The sequence below is a fragment of the Oryx dammah genome, unplaced genomic scaffold (genome assembly GCF_014754425.2).
Source record: "Oryx dammah isolate SB20612 unplaced genomic scaffold, SCBI_Odam_1.1 HiC_scaffold_2, whole genome shotgun sequence".
NCBI classification, from domain to species: domain Eukaryota; kingdom Metazoa; phylum Chordata; class Mammalia; order Artiodactyla; family Bovidae; genus Oryx; species Oryx dammah.
Genome location: NW_024070186.1, coordinates 86,736,380 through 86,754,759, shown reverse-complemented (window position 1 = coordinate 86,754,759; position 18,380 = coordinate 86,736,380). Strand labels below are relative to the sequence as shown.

Genomic DNA, 18,380 nt, shown 5'->3' with positions numbered 1-18,380 from the left:
ACACAGATTGGGCCAATATGAGGATACTTCAAAAGGAGAGTTCCCTTATATGAAAATCTTCATACAAACATACAAAAAGTAGAGAATAGTAGGATATACTCTCATTTCCCAACACTTACCTTCAACAATTATCATATGGCCAATTAAGTTGCATCTAAAATTGACCCTACTCTCCACCCTTTACCAGCAGACTCTTTCATTAAAACAAATCCCAGATGATATATTTCATTTCAAGATTATTCCAATGAGTGTAAGATATGATACTAGACCTGGTAACTCAGTCTTTCAAAGCCTTTAAGACCAGTTCTGAGGTTTTCTCTAGGTTACCCCAAAGGACCAGAGTGGATGATACAACATTTTTCAGGTACTACATTAATCTACCCCAAAATATATTTCTCCATGTCTATTACAGCCAAACTCTACAGGTAAGTACAATCATTATTGCTATATTTCTAGTTCCTCATGTCATAGCAGACCATTACCCTACATAAGTTTATTTAGTATAATTTAAGAGCACAGACACAGAATGGCTTAATATTAACTATTCACCAATCTTAAAAATAAATCTTGAAAGAATAAAAGAATATGTAGATCAAAGTCATACAATTATATTCCAATGCTGAAATGGCAGGCCCTTGGATAAATGTCAAAACAACCATATACTAAGAAGAAGAAAAAAAAAGAAACCATATACAGACTACAGAGAAAACAATAGGTTAAAATTCTTTAAGTTATTTATGCCAGAAAAAATTTCACAATTTTAAAAAAATGCAATTTAGGTGAATAACACACCAAATTTGAATATAAAAATCAGTTATTCATCAAAAACACCTTCCATTACTTAAAAACATAATGATTAAATGAGAAGCACTTCCATAAAAACACCTGTCAAAAAGCTTCTGGTGACCACTTACAGCTCTGACTCGAAGGAGATGTGAGATGACAGACTGGAGTTCATCACTATAGTGTTTTAGTTCAATAAATCTCCTGAAATAGGAAACAAAACATCATTTTTTTTCTTGAAAAGCAGTCAAAAACTGAAAGACAAAACAGCAGTTCCTGAGAATAACGAAACTGATTCTATTTAACCATATGCTGGCCTTAAACATGTACACACTGATACAAACTCAGAAAGTTCTAAAATTAAATAACCACATTTTCTTCAGATATTTTTAAAGCCAAGAAAAGATGTAATACTTTATAATTTACACCGTGGAACTGAGATAGAGATAAAATTTGTTGGTATGAAAAATTACTTGGGAAAAAAAGAAAACAGGAGAAAATTTATGGTGCTAAAAAAATCTTTTGGTATAGACATAAACTCATGATCTCTAACCCTTATCTTCACGCTGCTCAGTAATCTTTGTTTCTATAATCTAATATCTGCCATTCTCCATAACAACCTGAAACTTTAGATATCACTGTTCTTCCAGCAATATAACAGCTTACTTCACCCTCCTCAAAAACTTATTTCCTTGACGTCACTGTTAATTTCTAATGATTTTCCCTTTTACTGTCTGGTCACTCCCAAGGTCTTCTTTGCAGGACTGACTTCCTTCATCCATCTCTTATAATGCCAACTTTAGTGTGCAAAGGACTGCTACAATATTTGCCATAAATACAACTGCGGGCCCTTAAGTAAAAGAGGGCATGAGTAATCACCGTAACTGTACACAGAGGCCCTAGTGGGACTGAGGAATCTGAATTTATAACAAACTCACTCACAGGATTCAGATGCTGGTAATCCTCAGATTATACTTTGGAAAACACCCTTCAAGCACTGGTTTCTTTAGAGTTCAGCCCTAGGTCCTCGCCATATTACAACCAATCATTCGGTCTACATACTTTATGTGTGTGCATACGTGCCAAGTCACTTCAGTTGTGTCTGACTCTTTGCAACTCTATGGACTGTAGCCCACCAGGCTCCTCTGTCCATGGGATTCTCCAGGCAAGAATACTGGAGTGGGTTGCCATGCCCTCCTCCAGGGGATCTTCCTGACCCAGGGATCAAACCTGGGTCTCTTGCATTGGTAGGCAGGTTCTTTACCACTAGCACCAAGTGGGAAGCCCGTACTCTATGTGATTTATTCACAAAGCTTCACGATTATGATCTACATGCAGCTTAACTCCAAATATCTATCTCCAGCCCAAAACTCTCTCTTTAAATGTTCTATCTATAATGCCAACTGGCTAACAGATTAGATTAGCAGATTAGTAGCTGCTCACATATCCAAAGTTCAACTTATCTTCCCCTATCCCATCAAATCTCTCTCTGTACTCCCTAGCAGTTTAAGAATGAAACCTAGGTGCCACCTGTATTTCCTTCTCTCTTTCATGCCATACATTCTATTAATCACTTGGTCTACCTCCTAAATATCAGCCAAATACTGCCACAAGAAAGTAGAAGACTCAAGGTCCTCCTCCTCACTGCTTTGAACAGTGCAAAGAAAAATAAACATGCATGAAGGAGGTATCATTTTGATATTCCCTCTGAAACTCTTTCTGGTTTTCTAGATTGTAAGAAAGAACAGAAAAAAAGTATTTTAGTGATATAAACTATTTTAGTAATAGTATGAATAATAATTTATCTACTGGGCCAGCTAGACCTAGAACAGAGATTCTACATATTAAAAATCTGTTACAACAATGACTGATATAGATAATTCTCTAATCTAAAATTTAAGGCAAACAAATTCTATTACTAATTATATACTTTAACAAGAACTTAGGAGCAAAAAACTCCCCTGGTTAGGTTATTGGCCACATCACACTTAAAATTCTATAATATGGATATTAAATAAAATTTAGCAGTCTAGAAAAGATGGTCAGAAAAGGGAAGACAAACATACAATTGACAATACATTTTTTATTACATTAAAAAACATTTAAGTAACAGCAACATTAAAATATTAATTTAAACTGTCTCATCTACACGCCCCTCTAACGAATATACACTCACCAATGTCGTAAACTCTACTGCTTACATATTCCAAAGCTTTTTCTGGAGGGTGACATAATTTTAGTTCTTAATCTAGACAACACCTCTTATATATTATGGATGTCATAATCTTTATTAACAACTCAGTGGAATCTTAAATGCATACTGTAAAGCAAAAGTCTATCTGAAAATGCTCCATACTATGATACAACATTCTGGAAAAGGCGAAACTATGGAATCAGTATAAAGAACAGTGGTTGCTAGGGTTATGGGGAGGAAGAGATAAAAACGGAGAGCAAAGAGGCTTTTTAGCACAGTGAAAATACTTTTCATAATACTATAATGATACATACATGTCACTGTACATGTGTCAAAACCCATACAATATATAACACCAAGGGTGAACCCTGATGTAAACTATGCACTTTGACAGGCATCATGATGATTCAATGCAGGCTGATCAATCGTTAACAAATGTATCACGCTGGAAAGGGATAACAGGGGTGGCTGTGTGTATCCAGGAACAGCTATGCAGGTGTAGGGGCAGAGGGGATACGGGAGGTTCTGTATGATGTTTCACTTAGTTTTTCTGGGAACCCAAAACTACTCTAAGAAACAAAGTCTATTAAAAAAGTGAAAACCTCAATGGTTACCATCACAATTCCCTAATTACCAAACTTTAAAATATTAATATTTACATCTTACATTCAAAAGTTATATTAAAAAGTAGAGGCATTACATTAATATGTTATGGTTTATGAAAATCAGCATAACAGGCTGTCAGACTATGCAAACTTGGCCTCTGTCTGCTAAGAATGTACACTATGTAGAAGTTAAGGCTTGAAGGCCTGACTAGAGAAACTAACAGACCTCGTAAACTTGGTCGCCAAGTATGGAAAAACTCCATCTACCTAAGCACATTTCTAACTGGAAAGTACAGCTGAACTAAGCTTCAGGCAAAGGTCCGTACGACGAAGAGCCTGAATTATCTGCCAAATTCCAAGAATGAGCAAAACCAAATCTTAAGTACCTAGATTCCACCCTCCGGAAAGTTATTTCTGAATACACAGTTTCCTTTAATATAGAAACGCTCTCACAAACTCCAAACTAACATTAATGAAGTCAGGTAATTGTCATATAGATATAGCTCCATGAAATTATTATACTAGTATTCATTTACTGATCAAGTTTTCTTGGCATTCAAAGTAGAGAGTTTATTATTAAAATAGATAATATATTATCTTGAGTTCTGCACATATCTGACAAGCAAAGTCTAATAAGAAAACCTATTTTATACGAAATTAAAATTACTTTCCTCATTTTTCTGATACCTTCAATAACACTTAATAAATCCTTCCAGGAAAAAGTAGTGGTTTAATTTTCTAAAACTTCAGTTACTTACAACCTTAATCCCAATAAAATCATCAAATTTCAAAATCAGTTTTAGACTGTAAAAGGATTTCACTAATGTGAATTACTATTTAAAATATTTAGCAAATAAAGTGCATACATTCAGAAATGAAAAATTAAATAGATTGATAGGCACCATTCAAAACAACATTGTAACTGTTATTAAAACAAAACCTTACTTGTCTGGGTTTTTCACTCTGAATGTTGCATTAAGCGCTTTTAACCTGGAGTCTGCCTGGAAAAAATAATTTATTCACTTAATACAATTATATTTCAGGGTATAAATCCAAACAGTTTTATTTTCCCCTTAGAATTAAGCTATTCAAGTATACTTTTCTTCATATTATTTGTGTCAAACACATTAAACATACCCCCCCAAAACACCTAGTAGTTATTTTTTAAACACTGCAAAAATAATACTATAAATTAAACTGAATACATGACATTCAATGATACCAAAGTAAAACAACGGTAAATACCAACAGGCGAGCAAGCATACAGCTCTGCATTATTATAACTCAGAATAGGTTGTGTCAAAAAGTATTTTACTTTTTCTCTAAATCAAGAAAAACAATGATCTATATATATAAACTAAATAAAATTACTGCTTTGAAGCCTGTGCCTTACTGAGGGTCATTCTCAGATGGCCATTCTCAATGTACATAAACCAAATGTACATTGGTTTTTCTCATTTTCATGATCAGTATTTTAGAAAAAAAAAGAAATATGGAAATGCCTGTACTAAATTAAAACAAGCCGCTGCTGCTGCGGCTAAGTCTCTTCAGTCGTGTCCGACTCTGTGCGACCCCGTAGATGGCAGCCCACCAGGCTCTGCCGTCCCTGGGATTCTCCAGGCAAGAACACTGGAGTGGGTTGCCACTGCCTTCTTGGAAAACAAGCTAGATGACATCATATTAATTCCTTTCTAGCTGACAGAAAACATTACAACACAACTTTTAAACAACCTTTACTTATTTCTAGATATTCTGACATAACTATTTAACTACCTTTAGTTATTTCTGCTGCTGCTTAGTTGCTAAGTGGTGTCTAAATCTTTGCAACCCTGTGGACTACAGCCAGCCAGGCATCCTCTGTCCATGGTATTTCCCAGGCAAGAATACTGGAGTGGGTTGCCATTTCCTTCTCCAGGGGATTTTCCTGACCCAGGGATAGAGCTCACATCTCCTGTGTTGGCAGGCAGATTCTTTACTTGGGAAACCTCTTCACTTCTACCTTATTTCAAAGGAGAGACAGAGGGATCAACACTAAATAATAATTTCACATATCAAAATTTATCCTCTTTGTCTATGTCCTCATTTAAAATATATACATAAATGTATTTTTTCCCCTGACCAAGGCACAAAAACCACAAAAGGTGTAGCTCAATCGGTTAACAATTTATAACATGATTTGGTTTTGAAAATACCAACCATCCTGAACATTTTATATCATTCCAACTTACAAACCCTAATTACAAATACTCCCCAAATAATAAAACAAACAAACCAGAACAACTAAGGCTTCCTAGATTACACAACTTAAAAAACAACAACAACAAAACTGCAATAATACACCACTCCACAAATCCAGCATCCTAAAACTTTAGACCAAAAGCAATTCAAAGAGCCATCAAGAATATCTAAAGCTTAAGTTGTCATTGAATTCAGGGGATTCTCTTATTTCTAAAATGGGATATATTTTAGGAATTTCCCTGGCAGTCCAGGGGTTAGGACTCCACACTTCAAATGCAGGGGGCACAGGTTGGATCCCTGGTCAAGAAATGAGGATCCCACATGCCATGTGGCATGGCCCCCCCAAAAAAAGTTTTTAATAAATAAATGGATATTTTACCAATTCTTGAAATTCTTACATCTGAAGGGCAAAGGAGCTAATGCATGTGAAACTCCTTTCAATTATAGCATATATGAATTTAAGGCATATATGACTCCCTTGTGTTAAGTGATTTCAAATTACGGATGTGTTAATGACTTTATAGGCACAAGCAAATGAGATTCTTTAAGTAAGGATGAAATTACATAAAACCCATAAGTAAAAAAAGAAAATTTTCATGTGTATCTTTTTCTGAATCTCATACTGAATCCCAGCAATTTTATTTTTTACTTTTAATATTACCAATTTACTACTATAGAAGGCATATAAAATGTAAACCATCACCATCCTAACCTTGCTTACCAAACACTGACAGGTCAGTCCATCATAATACCCCACTCAATCTGCTCATCATATCACAAGATTCCATAAAAAGAGAAACTACCTAAAATGTCATCAAATTAGAAACTTCTCCCCAAATCTAGGTCTCTAAGTGAAAGAGAAAGTCACTCAGTCATGTCCGACTCTTTGCGACCCCATGGACTATACATATACAGTCAATGGAATTCTCTAGGCCAGAATACTGGAGTGGGTAGCCTTTCCCTTCTCCAGGGGATTCTCCCAACCCAGGGATCGAACCCAGGTCTCCCACATAGCAGGCAGATTCTTTACCAGCTGAGCCACAAGGGAAGCCCTACCCAAATCTGACAGGTTACCGTTCATCCATCTTATCAGATTCCCCACTAAATATCTAAAGAAGCCCTTATGCCACTGTTTCATACCACCCTACTTTGTCTCCTTTGCTACAGCACCGTCTGAAATCCCCTGGGTTGTTTGCTTGTTTCCTAGCTGTCCGTGAAAATATAAGAGCCACAAGGGAAAACATAATGTGAATAGGGCCCCGAGAGTTGCACAACAGCCGCCATGGCACTACTTTAAACTGCATTTTCATTCCTGTATCCCCAACACTTCCCAATGCCTGGCACAAGAAAAACATGCAGTAAGTATACTGGATGAATGAAAAAAAAAAAAAAAAACACAAAAACCCCACTATTCTACAGTCCCAACTTAATACCTTCCCATATTCTTTAATCCCCACCTCCCTTTCCCTTTCCAATTCCTATTACATACTATACTTCTCTTGTTCTAGACCTTGTCTTTCCTCTATTTCATTTTCAGATTCTTATCTTCCTCCAAACCTTACCTAGTAAACCATTACCAGCTTGCCCTGTCTCTAACATTCTTCTTCCTTGACCCCTTAGGCTGACTCCACTGCAGGCTTCTCATTATTCAGGTCTCAGCTCAAATGTTCTCTTCAACCATGTGACCCAGTTTGCCCAGAACAGTACTACTGGTTTACACCTGCTGTCCTAACCTAATTATTAGCAGAGCCCCTTTTTATTCTCAAAACTGTCTCCATTTGAACAATAAATTATACTATCATATCTCAAAATAATCCCTGGGGAAAAAATTCCAGCTGTCATATTATCTCACACCAATAATTGTTTTCTTTCTTTTTTATCACCTATAACTTTCAAAGTATCTTAAATAGATGTTAATTCAACTTCAACTACTTCAGTATAAGCTCCATGAGAACATGGAGCTTATGAATGTTTCCAGCTTATTCACAGTTGGAGCCACAGCACCTAGAAGAATATCTGACAGTCTGTAGGTACCTAGCATCTGGAATCTCCAGATTTAGCAGAGATACTAAAGGCTCAGATCTTGTCTCTGGCAGTTCCTGCTCCAAGTGACAAACAAGGTTCTAGATACTTCCCAGTCAGCCTAAATTCATTTAAGATTTGGGCATATGGATGACACTTACTTTCATGTAACTAGGTTAAAATGGTATTTCTTTAAACTAAAGTAACTAGTTAATATGTTCATTACTCTAAAGAGAAATTCTCTGCTCTCCCTTCAGTGAATTAACAGAAGTATCATATAGACATCCAAGAAAAACGAAGGAATGCCAATATATAAGTGATGAAAAAGTCTGTTGCTCATATTTGTGTTAAATGAAGAACAAGAGTGGGGAAGGGAGGGGAGGGGAGAGAGTTCCCTAGCGGTCCAGTGGTTAGAACTCTGTGCGCTCACTGTCAAGGGCTTCCGTTGAATGTTTAATCCCTGGTTGGTGAATCAAGATCCCACAAGTCATGCAGCATGGCCAAAATAAATAAATAAATAAAGCACAGACTTTTATAAAACTAAATTTTTACAATTATCCTGCTGAGTATAATACTCTAGGCTACAGTCCATGGGGTTGCAAAGAGTCGGACACGACTGAGTGACTTCACTTTCACTTTCATTATTGACCTATAACACTATATTAGCTCCAGTCTGACTCAGAACAATCTCATTTTCACTGAAATATAGTTTCCAACATTCCTTTACCAACCATCTTTATATACATTAATTATATAAGTAGCTAGTGAAAAGATAAGTAATACAGGATGGTAATTAAGAAGGCCTGGACTTGAATTCAGCCTCTACCACTTACAACTATATGACCGTGGGTTAAGTCACTTTCTCAAGTTCCTGACCTAAAAAGCTGGGATAATACTGAACTAACCTCAAAGGTACTGAGGCAGCTGCCAGCAAAAAAACCATGAACACTGTATCAGAGTACAGTGCTTAAGCACACAGTAAACATTTAATGTTAATGATATTCAGACAAAATGCTGCTTTTGGTTCTAAACTTTTTTTCTAAACAATTTTAATAATCTTTTAAAATTATCTTCCTAAAAACATTCTTATCTGTCATCTTACAACAATGTTTGTCAAGTTTTAGGCCCATGGGAGTCAGTATGTCTGCAATGAACTCTAGGATTCAGTATTCTGAACAATCCCAACAAATTGAGACTCATGAAGCCAACTGACCACACTTGAAGAAACACTGAATTAAAAAAACTTTTTACATCAAAAAACTAGTTGCATGCTAAAAAGAAGAAGAAGAAAAAACACTGAATTATAAGTACTCAGCCAGCAATTCAACCTTTTCTGGAAGCCTCAAAGTAACCACTATAAACAACTAATACTGAATCCACCTGTGATGCAATGAAGCCCGAGAGGCTACAAAGGTGTGTGGGGATTTGGCACCATGCCACAGACCCCAGTATTGAAGTGTCTGACTCTCATCTCACTGTTACACTTTACCGGCAGGCTCAGCTGTCAACTCTCTCAAATATTGTCACAGTATGCCTAACTCCAGCAGTATGCACCTTTAGACCTTTAAAACTTTCTAGGAGGCTGCAGACTAAAAATAATCAAGTTTGTTTGGATAACTACAATAAAATTAATTGGATACTATCAGAAAGGACCAAAGTGTATCTGTAAACACTGTAGTAAGTTATGTCACATCCATCTGAACATCTCAGAAGTCAGTTTTAAATCCCACCTTTTGACTGATCAGCTTAGTTATAACTACCAAATACACAATCTCCAGATAAGAGAAGTGAGTCTTTCTCTCTCTATATATAGATATACACAGATGCACGTACATGCTTGAATGTATGCATGCACATACATGCACGTTAGTCCAAAAGGTTCCATTTCCTTGCAAGTGTTTCCAAATTCTCCCTATACATTTTATTCTGCTGCTACTGCTGCTGCTGCTAAGTCGCTTCAGTCATGTCCGACTCTTAGCGACCCCATAGACGACAGCCCACCAGGCTCCCCTGTCCCTGGGATTCTCCAGGCAAGAACACTGGAGTGAGGTGCCATTGCCTTCTCCAAAGCATGAAAGTGAAAACTGAAAGTGGAGTCGCTCAGTCGTGTCCAACTCTTAGGGACCGCATGGACTGCAGCCTACCAGGCTCCTCCGTCCATGGGATTTTCCAGGCAAGAGTACTGGAGTGGGTTGCCATTGCCTTCTCCTACATTTTATGTCTAGTCCATTTCAATTCCTACTCTTCAAATTATTAATACTGTGTACAGAGTATTACCTTTCAAAGATTTTACAAAAGTGAAACTAGGATTTTACCGTAAGGCTACCCAAATATAAAACATTATATCTAAACACTTAGGTAGCACCGACACACAAGATTCAAAGCACTCTGTAGACAGAATAGTCTAAACGGATGGGGAAATTCATGCATTTTCTCAAGGCCACCCAGTTACGCCCAAAAATTGCGCTAAGGACAAACAACTGATAACTAGTTACTAAAATAATGACTAAATCAATGAAACTTTTAAAAATTTAAAAGTTTTAAAATTTTCTATTATATAAAGAGACATCACCAAAAAAACCAGTTTGTTCTTTTCTTTATTATTAGCTCCTAAGAAATCCTGGACTAGTTCTCATAAAATTCTATCAAAATATAAACTATTTTTTAAAGTTCAGAGTTATTTCAAATCATCTTTAAAATTCCATTATTCTCTTTTTGAGCACCATAGTGAGTTACAGCTAAGAAAATACTAATTTTTTCATGTTATCTGAAGTTTCAGATAACTCAGAAGTTGAACCAGTAAGTTAAAATTGGTTTATGACAAAATTAGATACTTAATTACATTTTCTGTGCAGAAAAAAATGTCTTCTGTCTTTTTGTGTTAAAATTAAAATATCTATATGCCAATGCATAAATCTCTAGTTCTTAAAATTACTGTAAAGACATTCTGTTCTTGCTGCCTAAACCTACTGAACTTCTGTTATTGTGATATCATATGAACTGTTTATCAATTTATATACCAATTTATATTACTTTTTCTTCTTACCTATTCTGTTTATGTAGGAGATGAAAACTTTTAAAAATCTGCAGTGTTAAATTACTTTCGGAAACCAGAGGGAGGGGAGAGCAGAACAGAGTGAGGGTAGTCATCTTATGACTGACACGCTTTTTAATTTTTAGGTAGCAGTTCCACTCCCAAACACTAATTCTAATGATCAATATGATGAACAATCAAAATCTAATTAAACCTGTATCACTGATACAAAATGAATCCTATGCCCACTCAAAATTGGCCACCATGTCTCAGTATACAAAATAAACATGACTGATGGCTACTCTTTTAGCCTACTAAGATAGGAAAACCCAAGTTCAACCCTTTACAAGTGTCTTTTCTATCTAATTGAGTAAGCAATTATGCAGGCACCACTGACAGTGACAGTAATAAAGACAGAGGAAAGAAAAAAGCATAAAAAGCATAATATGACTATACTGTGGGGAAAATCTATAGCTTATACCTAAATTATTGCTTCAAAATGTTCTTTCCCAAGAGAATTAAATTCATACATAAACATGCCCATTATAGTCTCACTATTAACAAAAATTACACCAATCAAAAATAAACTGCACTGTTCCTTTAAAAACTTTACCAGTGTTATTAGATGTAAAGCCTATTTCCAACGTTCACTCATTCAATAAATAGCAAGTACCCATTAAGGCACTGCACTGTGCTAGAAAATATAAACGAACATGACAAATTATTTCATACAATTACCCTTACCTTCAGCTGAAATCCAGTTTCATTTACCGTCTCTTTCCAGTTGCCTTCCTAAAAATTAAAGATTAACTTTAGATATCACTGTAAAATAGCCCATAAGTAATATCCCAAATTAAATACCCATCGTTCTGTTCTTTCATGGGAGATGGGGGAGAAGAGTTAAAAAAGAATTATTTTCACTGCACAATTACACATACAATCGAGATTCCAAAAGATTACCAGAGACAGCCCCAAAATTTTATAGATCCAGGATTCAAAAAACTAGACTAACTTTGATATCATTTAAGTGATACCAAAAAGTACCATCTTTAGTATCTTTAAGTATAAAAATGTTAGCCAAAAGAATGATACAATACTTTGGAAATTCAAAACAAAACAAACCGTGAAAATACATATAAATTAACAAAGGGTGGCTCCAAGAGAATCCTTAAGAAGAAGCAGTCCACAATTTAAAATTTTAAAAATCCCAAGTCAAATGAAATTTTTTAAAAGACTAAATAAAAGAAAAATACCTGTGTTAAAAACAAATAGAAGATTTTGTCTCTACAAAGGATGGGATGTGAAGCGACTCTCAAGAGGAAATTTTCTAAACCAATTCGTCGTCTTTCCACAAAATCCGGGTCCATGTTGTCAGCAGAGAGTTTATGCCAAACGAATTCTGCCTAGATAAACAAAACAATCATGAAGAATAGTCTCAATGCTAACTACTTCTCAACGACACCATCACTTCACTCCTTACCCTTTTTTCTGGGAGAGGTGGCACAACAATATGTGGATAGTAAACTAAAAGGTAGTTTCTCAACAGCTCGAATTCACTATACCGCCTCCACAGTGAGTCTGCTAGGACACTCTGACCATCATTATGTTCAACTGACCTGAAAAAGACAGAAAAAGATTTCCAGTGTTTTTTAAAAAATACAAATGCATGCATACGACCTCCTTTAAAACTGGTAACTCCATTTACTGAATGCTTATGAACCAGGAGGGCTATGAACCAGGCACTGAGAACTTTTCATGTATTATTTAATCCCTGCAACAAACCTGGTGAAGCAGGGATTACTGTCCCCATTTCACAGATGAGGAAGCAGCTGCACGGTATACGCTTTCCCTTCAATCACGAAGATTTGTGGGTAGAGCACTCAGATCTGTCTGATTCCCAAGCCCTCACTGCTAACCACTTTACTTCATTATAGAAAACCTATGTGAACTTGACAGAAATAGTCATATTAGGAATATTCTTCTCAACAAAAGCCTCAATGTAAAATAATTCCGTTAACATAATGGCTGGCTTTACAATATAGTGAAAGTCTGGCTTCACCAGACTTTAATGAAACCAGTGTTTCATTAAAGAAAAAAGTATTTTTAATTGCCACAATGAAAGAACAACCGCCACCATGAGAGAACAACATTCATGCCAAAGACCATGACACCAAAAAACCCTCAATTTAACATCAATGAATCAGATGCATCCAAGTACCAGAAAACAGCCACAAAAGTAAAATGTCAATTAACTCTGAAAGAGTGGCAAGAAGGGAAGTAACAAATCAATTTTAGTCTTGTATTTAATATAAAGAGCTGCAGGCAATGCCATGAGTCACCCATATAAAAGTTCAAATTGGGGGAAAGCTGGGTAAAATCATAAAAAGACTATTTGAAATTATTTTGACTATTTATCATTTCTACTAGCATAATGACTATTGGAAAACATCAGCCTTCTAAACATTATCTGAACCTTCTCATTTCCTAATTGAAAATAACTTACAAATCCTTCAAGAAACATGCATATAACCAAAATGTGCATTTGTACATGTACAGTATAAAGGCAAAGAGGCTAAATCAGTCTCAGAATAAACTCTGGAGAAAATATATACACCATGCCATGCTCAACACAAGATGTTCAATGTTTTTATTATTTACATACGAAGTTTGCTAAATTAATTCACTGTATATTAATAAAAAGGGAAATATAATATGAAATTCAAAATATACAAATGGCTTTAATGGCAAGATAGAGGATTATTAAATGATAATTCATTTTAAAGAGTTGACCTAACCATTAGCTGACTAAAACTATTCTAATTGAGATTTTCAACTTTAGCTAAAAAAACAATATCTTGGGTTAATATCAAGATTCAAATTATTCAAAATCATTACCAACAGAGCCCAAATCTTGCTAAAAAGTAGAAAAATATAGCCTATAGGCAGTACATCTAAAGGCTGTTAGAAGAGCTGCTACAAGTTGTTTTCGCTTTGTTTTATTTCAAAGGCCACAAAAAGAAGTCAGCAGAAGCCACCTAAAAGCATAGAGAAGACTTTCTTTGGACCACAAAACTACCCCATTTTTCCAATCATTTAACAAATATTTAATAGCACATAAGAGATATAAGCATCTGAATGCAGAGTTCCAAAGAACAGCAAGAAGAGATAAGAAAGTCTTCTTCAGTGATCAATGCAAAGAAATAGAGGAAAAGAACAGAATGGGAAAGACTAGGGATCTCTTCAAGAAAATTAGAGATACCAAGGGAACATTTCATGCCAAGATGGGCTCGATAAAGGACAGAAATGGTATGGACCTAACAGAAGCAGAAGATATTAAGAAGAGGTGGCAAGAATACACAGAAGAACTGTACAAAAAAGATCTTCATGACCAAGATAATCATGATGGTATGATCACTCACCTAGAGCCAGACATCCTAGAATGTGAAGTCAAGTGGGTCTTAGAAAGCATCACTACAAACAAAGCTAGTGGAGGTGATGGAATTCCACTTGAGCTATTTCAAATCCTCAAAGATGATGCTGTGAAAGTGCTGCACTCAATATGCCAGCAAATTTGGAAAACTCAGCAGTGGCCACAGGACTGGAAAAGGTCAGTTTTCATTCCAATCCCAAAGAAAGGCAATGCCTAAGAATGCTCAAACTACCACACAATTGCACTCATCTCACACGCTAGTAATACTCAAACTTCTCCAAGCCAGGCTTCAGCAATACGTGAACCGTGAACTTCCAGATGTTCAAGCTGGTTTTAGAAAAGGCAGAGGAACCAGAGATCAAGTTGCCAACATCCGCTGGATCATCAAAAAAGCAAGAGAGTTCCAGAAAAACATCTATTCTGCTTTATTGACTATGCCAAAGCCTTTGACTGTGTGGATCACAATAAACTGTGGAAAATTCTGAAAGAGACGGGAATACCAGACCACCTCACCTGCCTCTTGAGAAACCTGTATGCAGGTCAGGAAGCAACAGTTAGAACTGGACATGGAACAACAGACTGGTTCCAAATAGGAAAAGGAGTACGTCAAGGCTGTATATTGTCACCCTGCTTATTTAACTTATATGCAGAGTACATCATGAGAAACGCTGGGCTGGAAGAACCACAAGCTGGAATCAAGATTGCTGGGAGAAATATCAATCACCTCAGATATGCAGATGACACCACCCTTATGGCAGAAAGTGAAGAGGAACTAAAAAACTCTTGACGAAACTGAAAGAGAGTGAAAAAGTTGGCTTAAAACTCAACATTCAGAAAACGAAGATCACAGCATCTGGTCCCATCACTTCATGGGAAATAGATGGGGAAACAGTGGCAACAGTGTCAGACTTTATTTTCTTGGGCTCCAAAATCACTGTAGATGGTGACTGCAGCCATGAAATTAAAAGACACTTACTCCTTGGAAGGAAAGTTATGACCAACCTAGACCAAGCAACCTTTGTTGGTTAGTCTGCCAACAAAGGTCTGTCTAGTCAAGGCTATGGTTTTTCCGGTGGTCATGTATGGATGTGAGAGTTGGACTGTGAAAAATGCTGAGCACTGAAGAATTGATGCTTTTGAACTGTGGTGTTGGAGAAGTCTCTTGAGAGTCCCTTGGACTGCAAGGAGATCCAACCAGTCCATTCTGAACTCCTTCAGCCCTGGGTGTTCTTTGGAAGGAATGATGCTAAAGCTGAAACTCCAATACTCTGGCCACCTCATGCGAAGAGTTGACTCACTGGAAAAGACCCTGATGCTGGGAGGGGTTAGGGGCAGGAGGAGAAGGGGACGACAGAGGATGAGATGGCTGGATGGCATCACCGACTCGATGGACGTGAGTCTGAGTGAACTCCGGGAGTTGGTGATGGACAAGGAGGCCTGCCTGGAGTGCTGTGATTCATGGGGTTGCAAAGAGTCGGACACAACTGAGCAACTGAAGTGAACTGAAGTGGTTTCACATGCAATATTTAAATAAAAATTAACCATTTAAACCATTTAATTTGACAAAGTATTAGGATCTTTAGCCCTACTTTACAAATTAGAAAAATTAAGTAAAAACATCATGTAGCTTCCCAGGACAAAGAGGCATTCTTACCTATTAATACTTACAATATTCTTACCTGTTTTAAAAGGGTTCATGCTTTATGAACAGGAAAACATAAAAATCTCTGGAAAAACTAAAACCAATGACCTTAGCCTTATTAATCCTTAGCCTATTAAACTGTAACACAACAGGCAACTGCTAAACTGACTTTCTTCTTGTGTCCAGAGAAGAGATGAGCTATGTGATAAAAGTTGAACTTTTAGTCAATGTCAAGGCTCAACAATATTCATAGTGTCCAAGATACTCTGCCTAACACTGAATTACAGCAAGAATTCTACATGACCAAAATAATAAATTCCAGGGTTCTGTGGTTGCTGAAGGTCAGTTATAGTACTGACAAAATAATCTATTTATAAACAGTATCTATAAACAGTATTTCTCAAAGTGGACGTGTATATGATATGGGATAGGCAAGAATTTAAGACAGGGAAAACACAAGTCATAAAGAAAAAAGATAAATTTGACTATCTTAAGATGTAAAGCTTTTGTATTTGAAAGATAAAACTACAGTCCATGGCTCATTTGCTTCAAAAACACTTGGAACTTAAGCTCAAAATGTATTAATTCCTGGACCCCACTCAAAATTCAGTAGCTTAACAAATTTTCCAAGTGATTCCTATATATTTTAAAGTTTAAGAATCAGTTTTAAAATTAATGAAATGTAAGTGTGAACGTCAACTCAATATCCTTTTGTGTACCACATTATTTACTGATGATCCACTTAGATATTTATCCAGAGGCTAACTATGTTACTCATGTATGGTCGCTTCTAACTCCAACTTTTGAATTATAATTCTCTATTCATTTCAAAGTCAAGAGTAAACAACTATAATAAATAAAGAGTAAACAGCTATAAATTATTCCAGATTATTGAAATCAAGAGGTTCTTCTAGCAGTAAAGCTAATCAACAGCTAATTTCATTGTTCAACTGGATGAAGAAACAGGCATATACTAAAAATATCCTTTTTAGCATTAAATTTAAGAATTTACTTAAAAAGCTAGAGCCAATACAAATTTCTAAAGTATGATATTTTAAAATAGCTAATTTAACTTAAAAAAAAAAAAAAAAAAAAACCCTTCTCATGGGACCATACTTTTTTAAAATTAACTTAAAAATCTCTCCGATACATATGCATGTATGTACATGGGCAGGATACTTTCCTGACCCACCAGGCAAGTCCCTCTACTTTTCTATAAAAATATGGATTATACTTTTTTATTAATTTTTTTTTATATTTTGGCTACACTGCACAGCATGTGGGATCTAATTTCCCCAACCAGGGATCAAACCTGCACACCTTGCAATGGAAGCATGGAGTCTTAATGGACTACCAGGGAAGTCCCCCCTATTTGTTTTAACTGAAAGCATTTCTTCTCAGTTCACAGAAAGAAAAGAGCTTGTCGGTATAGTCTTTATATAAACTATTTATAATAAGCAAAATTCTCAGGTGGTGCAGTGGTAAAGAATCCACCTGCCAATGCAGGAGACACAAGAGATGTGGGTTCGATCCCTAGGTCAGGAAGAGGCCCTGGGAAAGGAAATGGCAACCCACTCCAGTATTCTTGCCTGGGAATCCCATGGACAGAGAAGCCTGGTAGGTCACAAAGAGTCAGACATGACCGCACACACACATCCTTTGCTTTTCCCTAGACAAAACAGTTTAATTCATTTATCTTTTTCCTTATGAAGTAAAAGACTTTCCTGGTGAGTTTTTAAAATGAATAATTTTATTTGTGGCTGTGCTGAGTCCTCCCTGCTGTGTGGGCTTTCTCTAGCTGCGGTGCACGGCGGCTTCTCTTGCTGTGGAGCACCGGCTCTAGGGGCTGGGTTTCAGTAGTTGTGGCATGTGGGCTCAGAAGTCATGGCTCCCGAGCTCTCGAGCACAGACTCGGTAGTTGTGGCACATGAGCTTAGTTACTCTGAGGCACGTGGGATCTTCCCAAACCAGGGACGAACCCGTGTCTCCCGCATGGGCAGGCCCGTGATGTGGATGGGATCTGGATGTTACCTGACACTAAAGCAAGCATCAAGTAACATCCAGTAACCTCCCTCCAAAACAAATACATTCAAATGTAGCTACTAAGAGTACCAGAGTAAAAGAAAATCTTGTCACTGTTAAAAAGTAAAGAAACTAAAAGAAAATGACCTATAAATGATTCCATTATACAACAGAATTTGCATCAACAGCTACCAAAGCTCTTTCTAATCTCAGACACAATTCTCATCACTTACCTTGTTTCAATGAGGTAAGCAGTATATGTTTCCTGCATGTTCATGGCATTTCTTCCAGTTCGCTTTTCTGCTTCTGAAACACTAATTTCTATCTTCTTCAATGAAAAATTATTTTCTGTCATCTGAATAAAAATTGAACAACAAAAAACTTTTTAAATGATACTGAAAAAAAAACCC

General features: G+C 36.4%; 1 protein-coding gene across 4 annotated transcripts in view; it reads right to left on the bottom strand.

Annotated features, from left to right (window-relative positions):
* SNX4 (sorting nexin 4) overlaps positions 1–18,380 on the bottom strand; it is a 54,497-nt gene that overhangs the window by 22,252 nt on the left and 13,865 nt on the right. For all 4 annotated transcript variants that reach the window (XM_040250157.1, XM_040250185.1, XM_040250167.1 and 1 more), the window contains 6 exons: positions 18,204–18,325; positions 12,357–12,492; positions 12,130–12,279; positions 11,621–11,668; positions 4,528–4,583; positions 915–987 (listed from right to left, as the gene is read on the bottom strand). In XM_040250157.1, the coding sequence (XP_040106091.1) occupies positions 915–987; positions 4,528–4,583; positions 11,621–11,668; positions 12,130–12,279; positions 12,357–12,492; positions 18,204–18,325 (585 nt within the window). The remainder of the gene's footprint in view (positions 1–914; positions 988–4,527; positions 4,584–11,620; positions 11,669–12,129; positions 12,280–12,356; positions 12,493–18,203; positions 18,326–18,380) is intronic.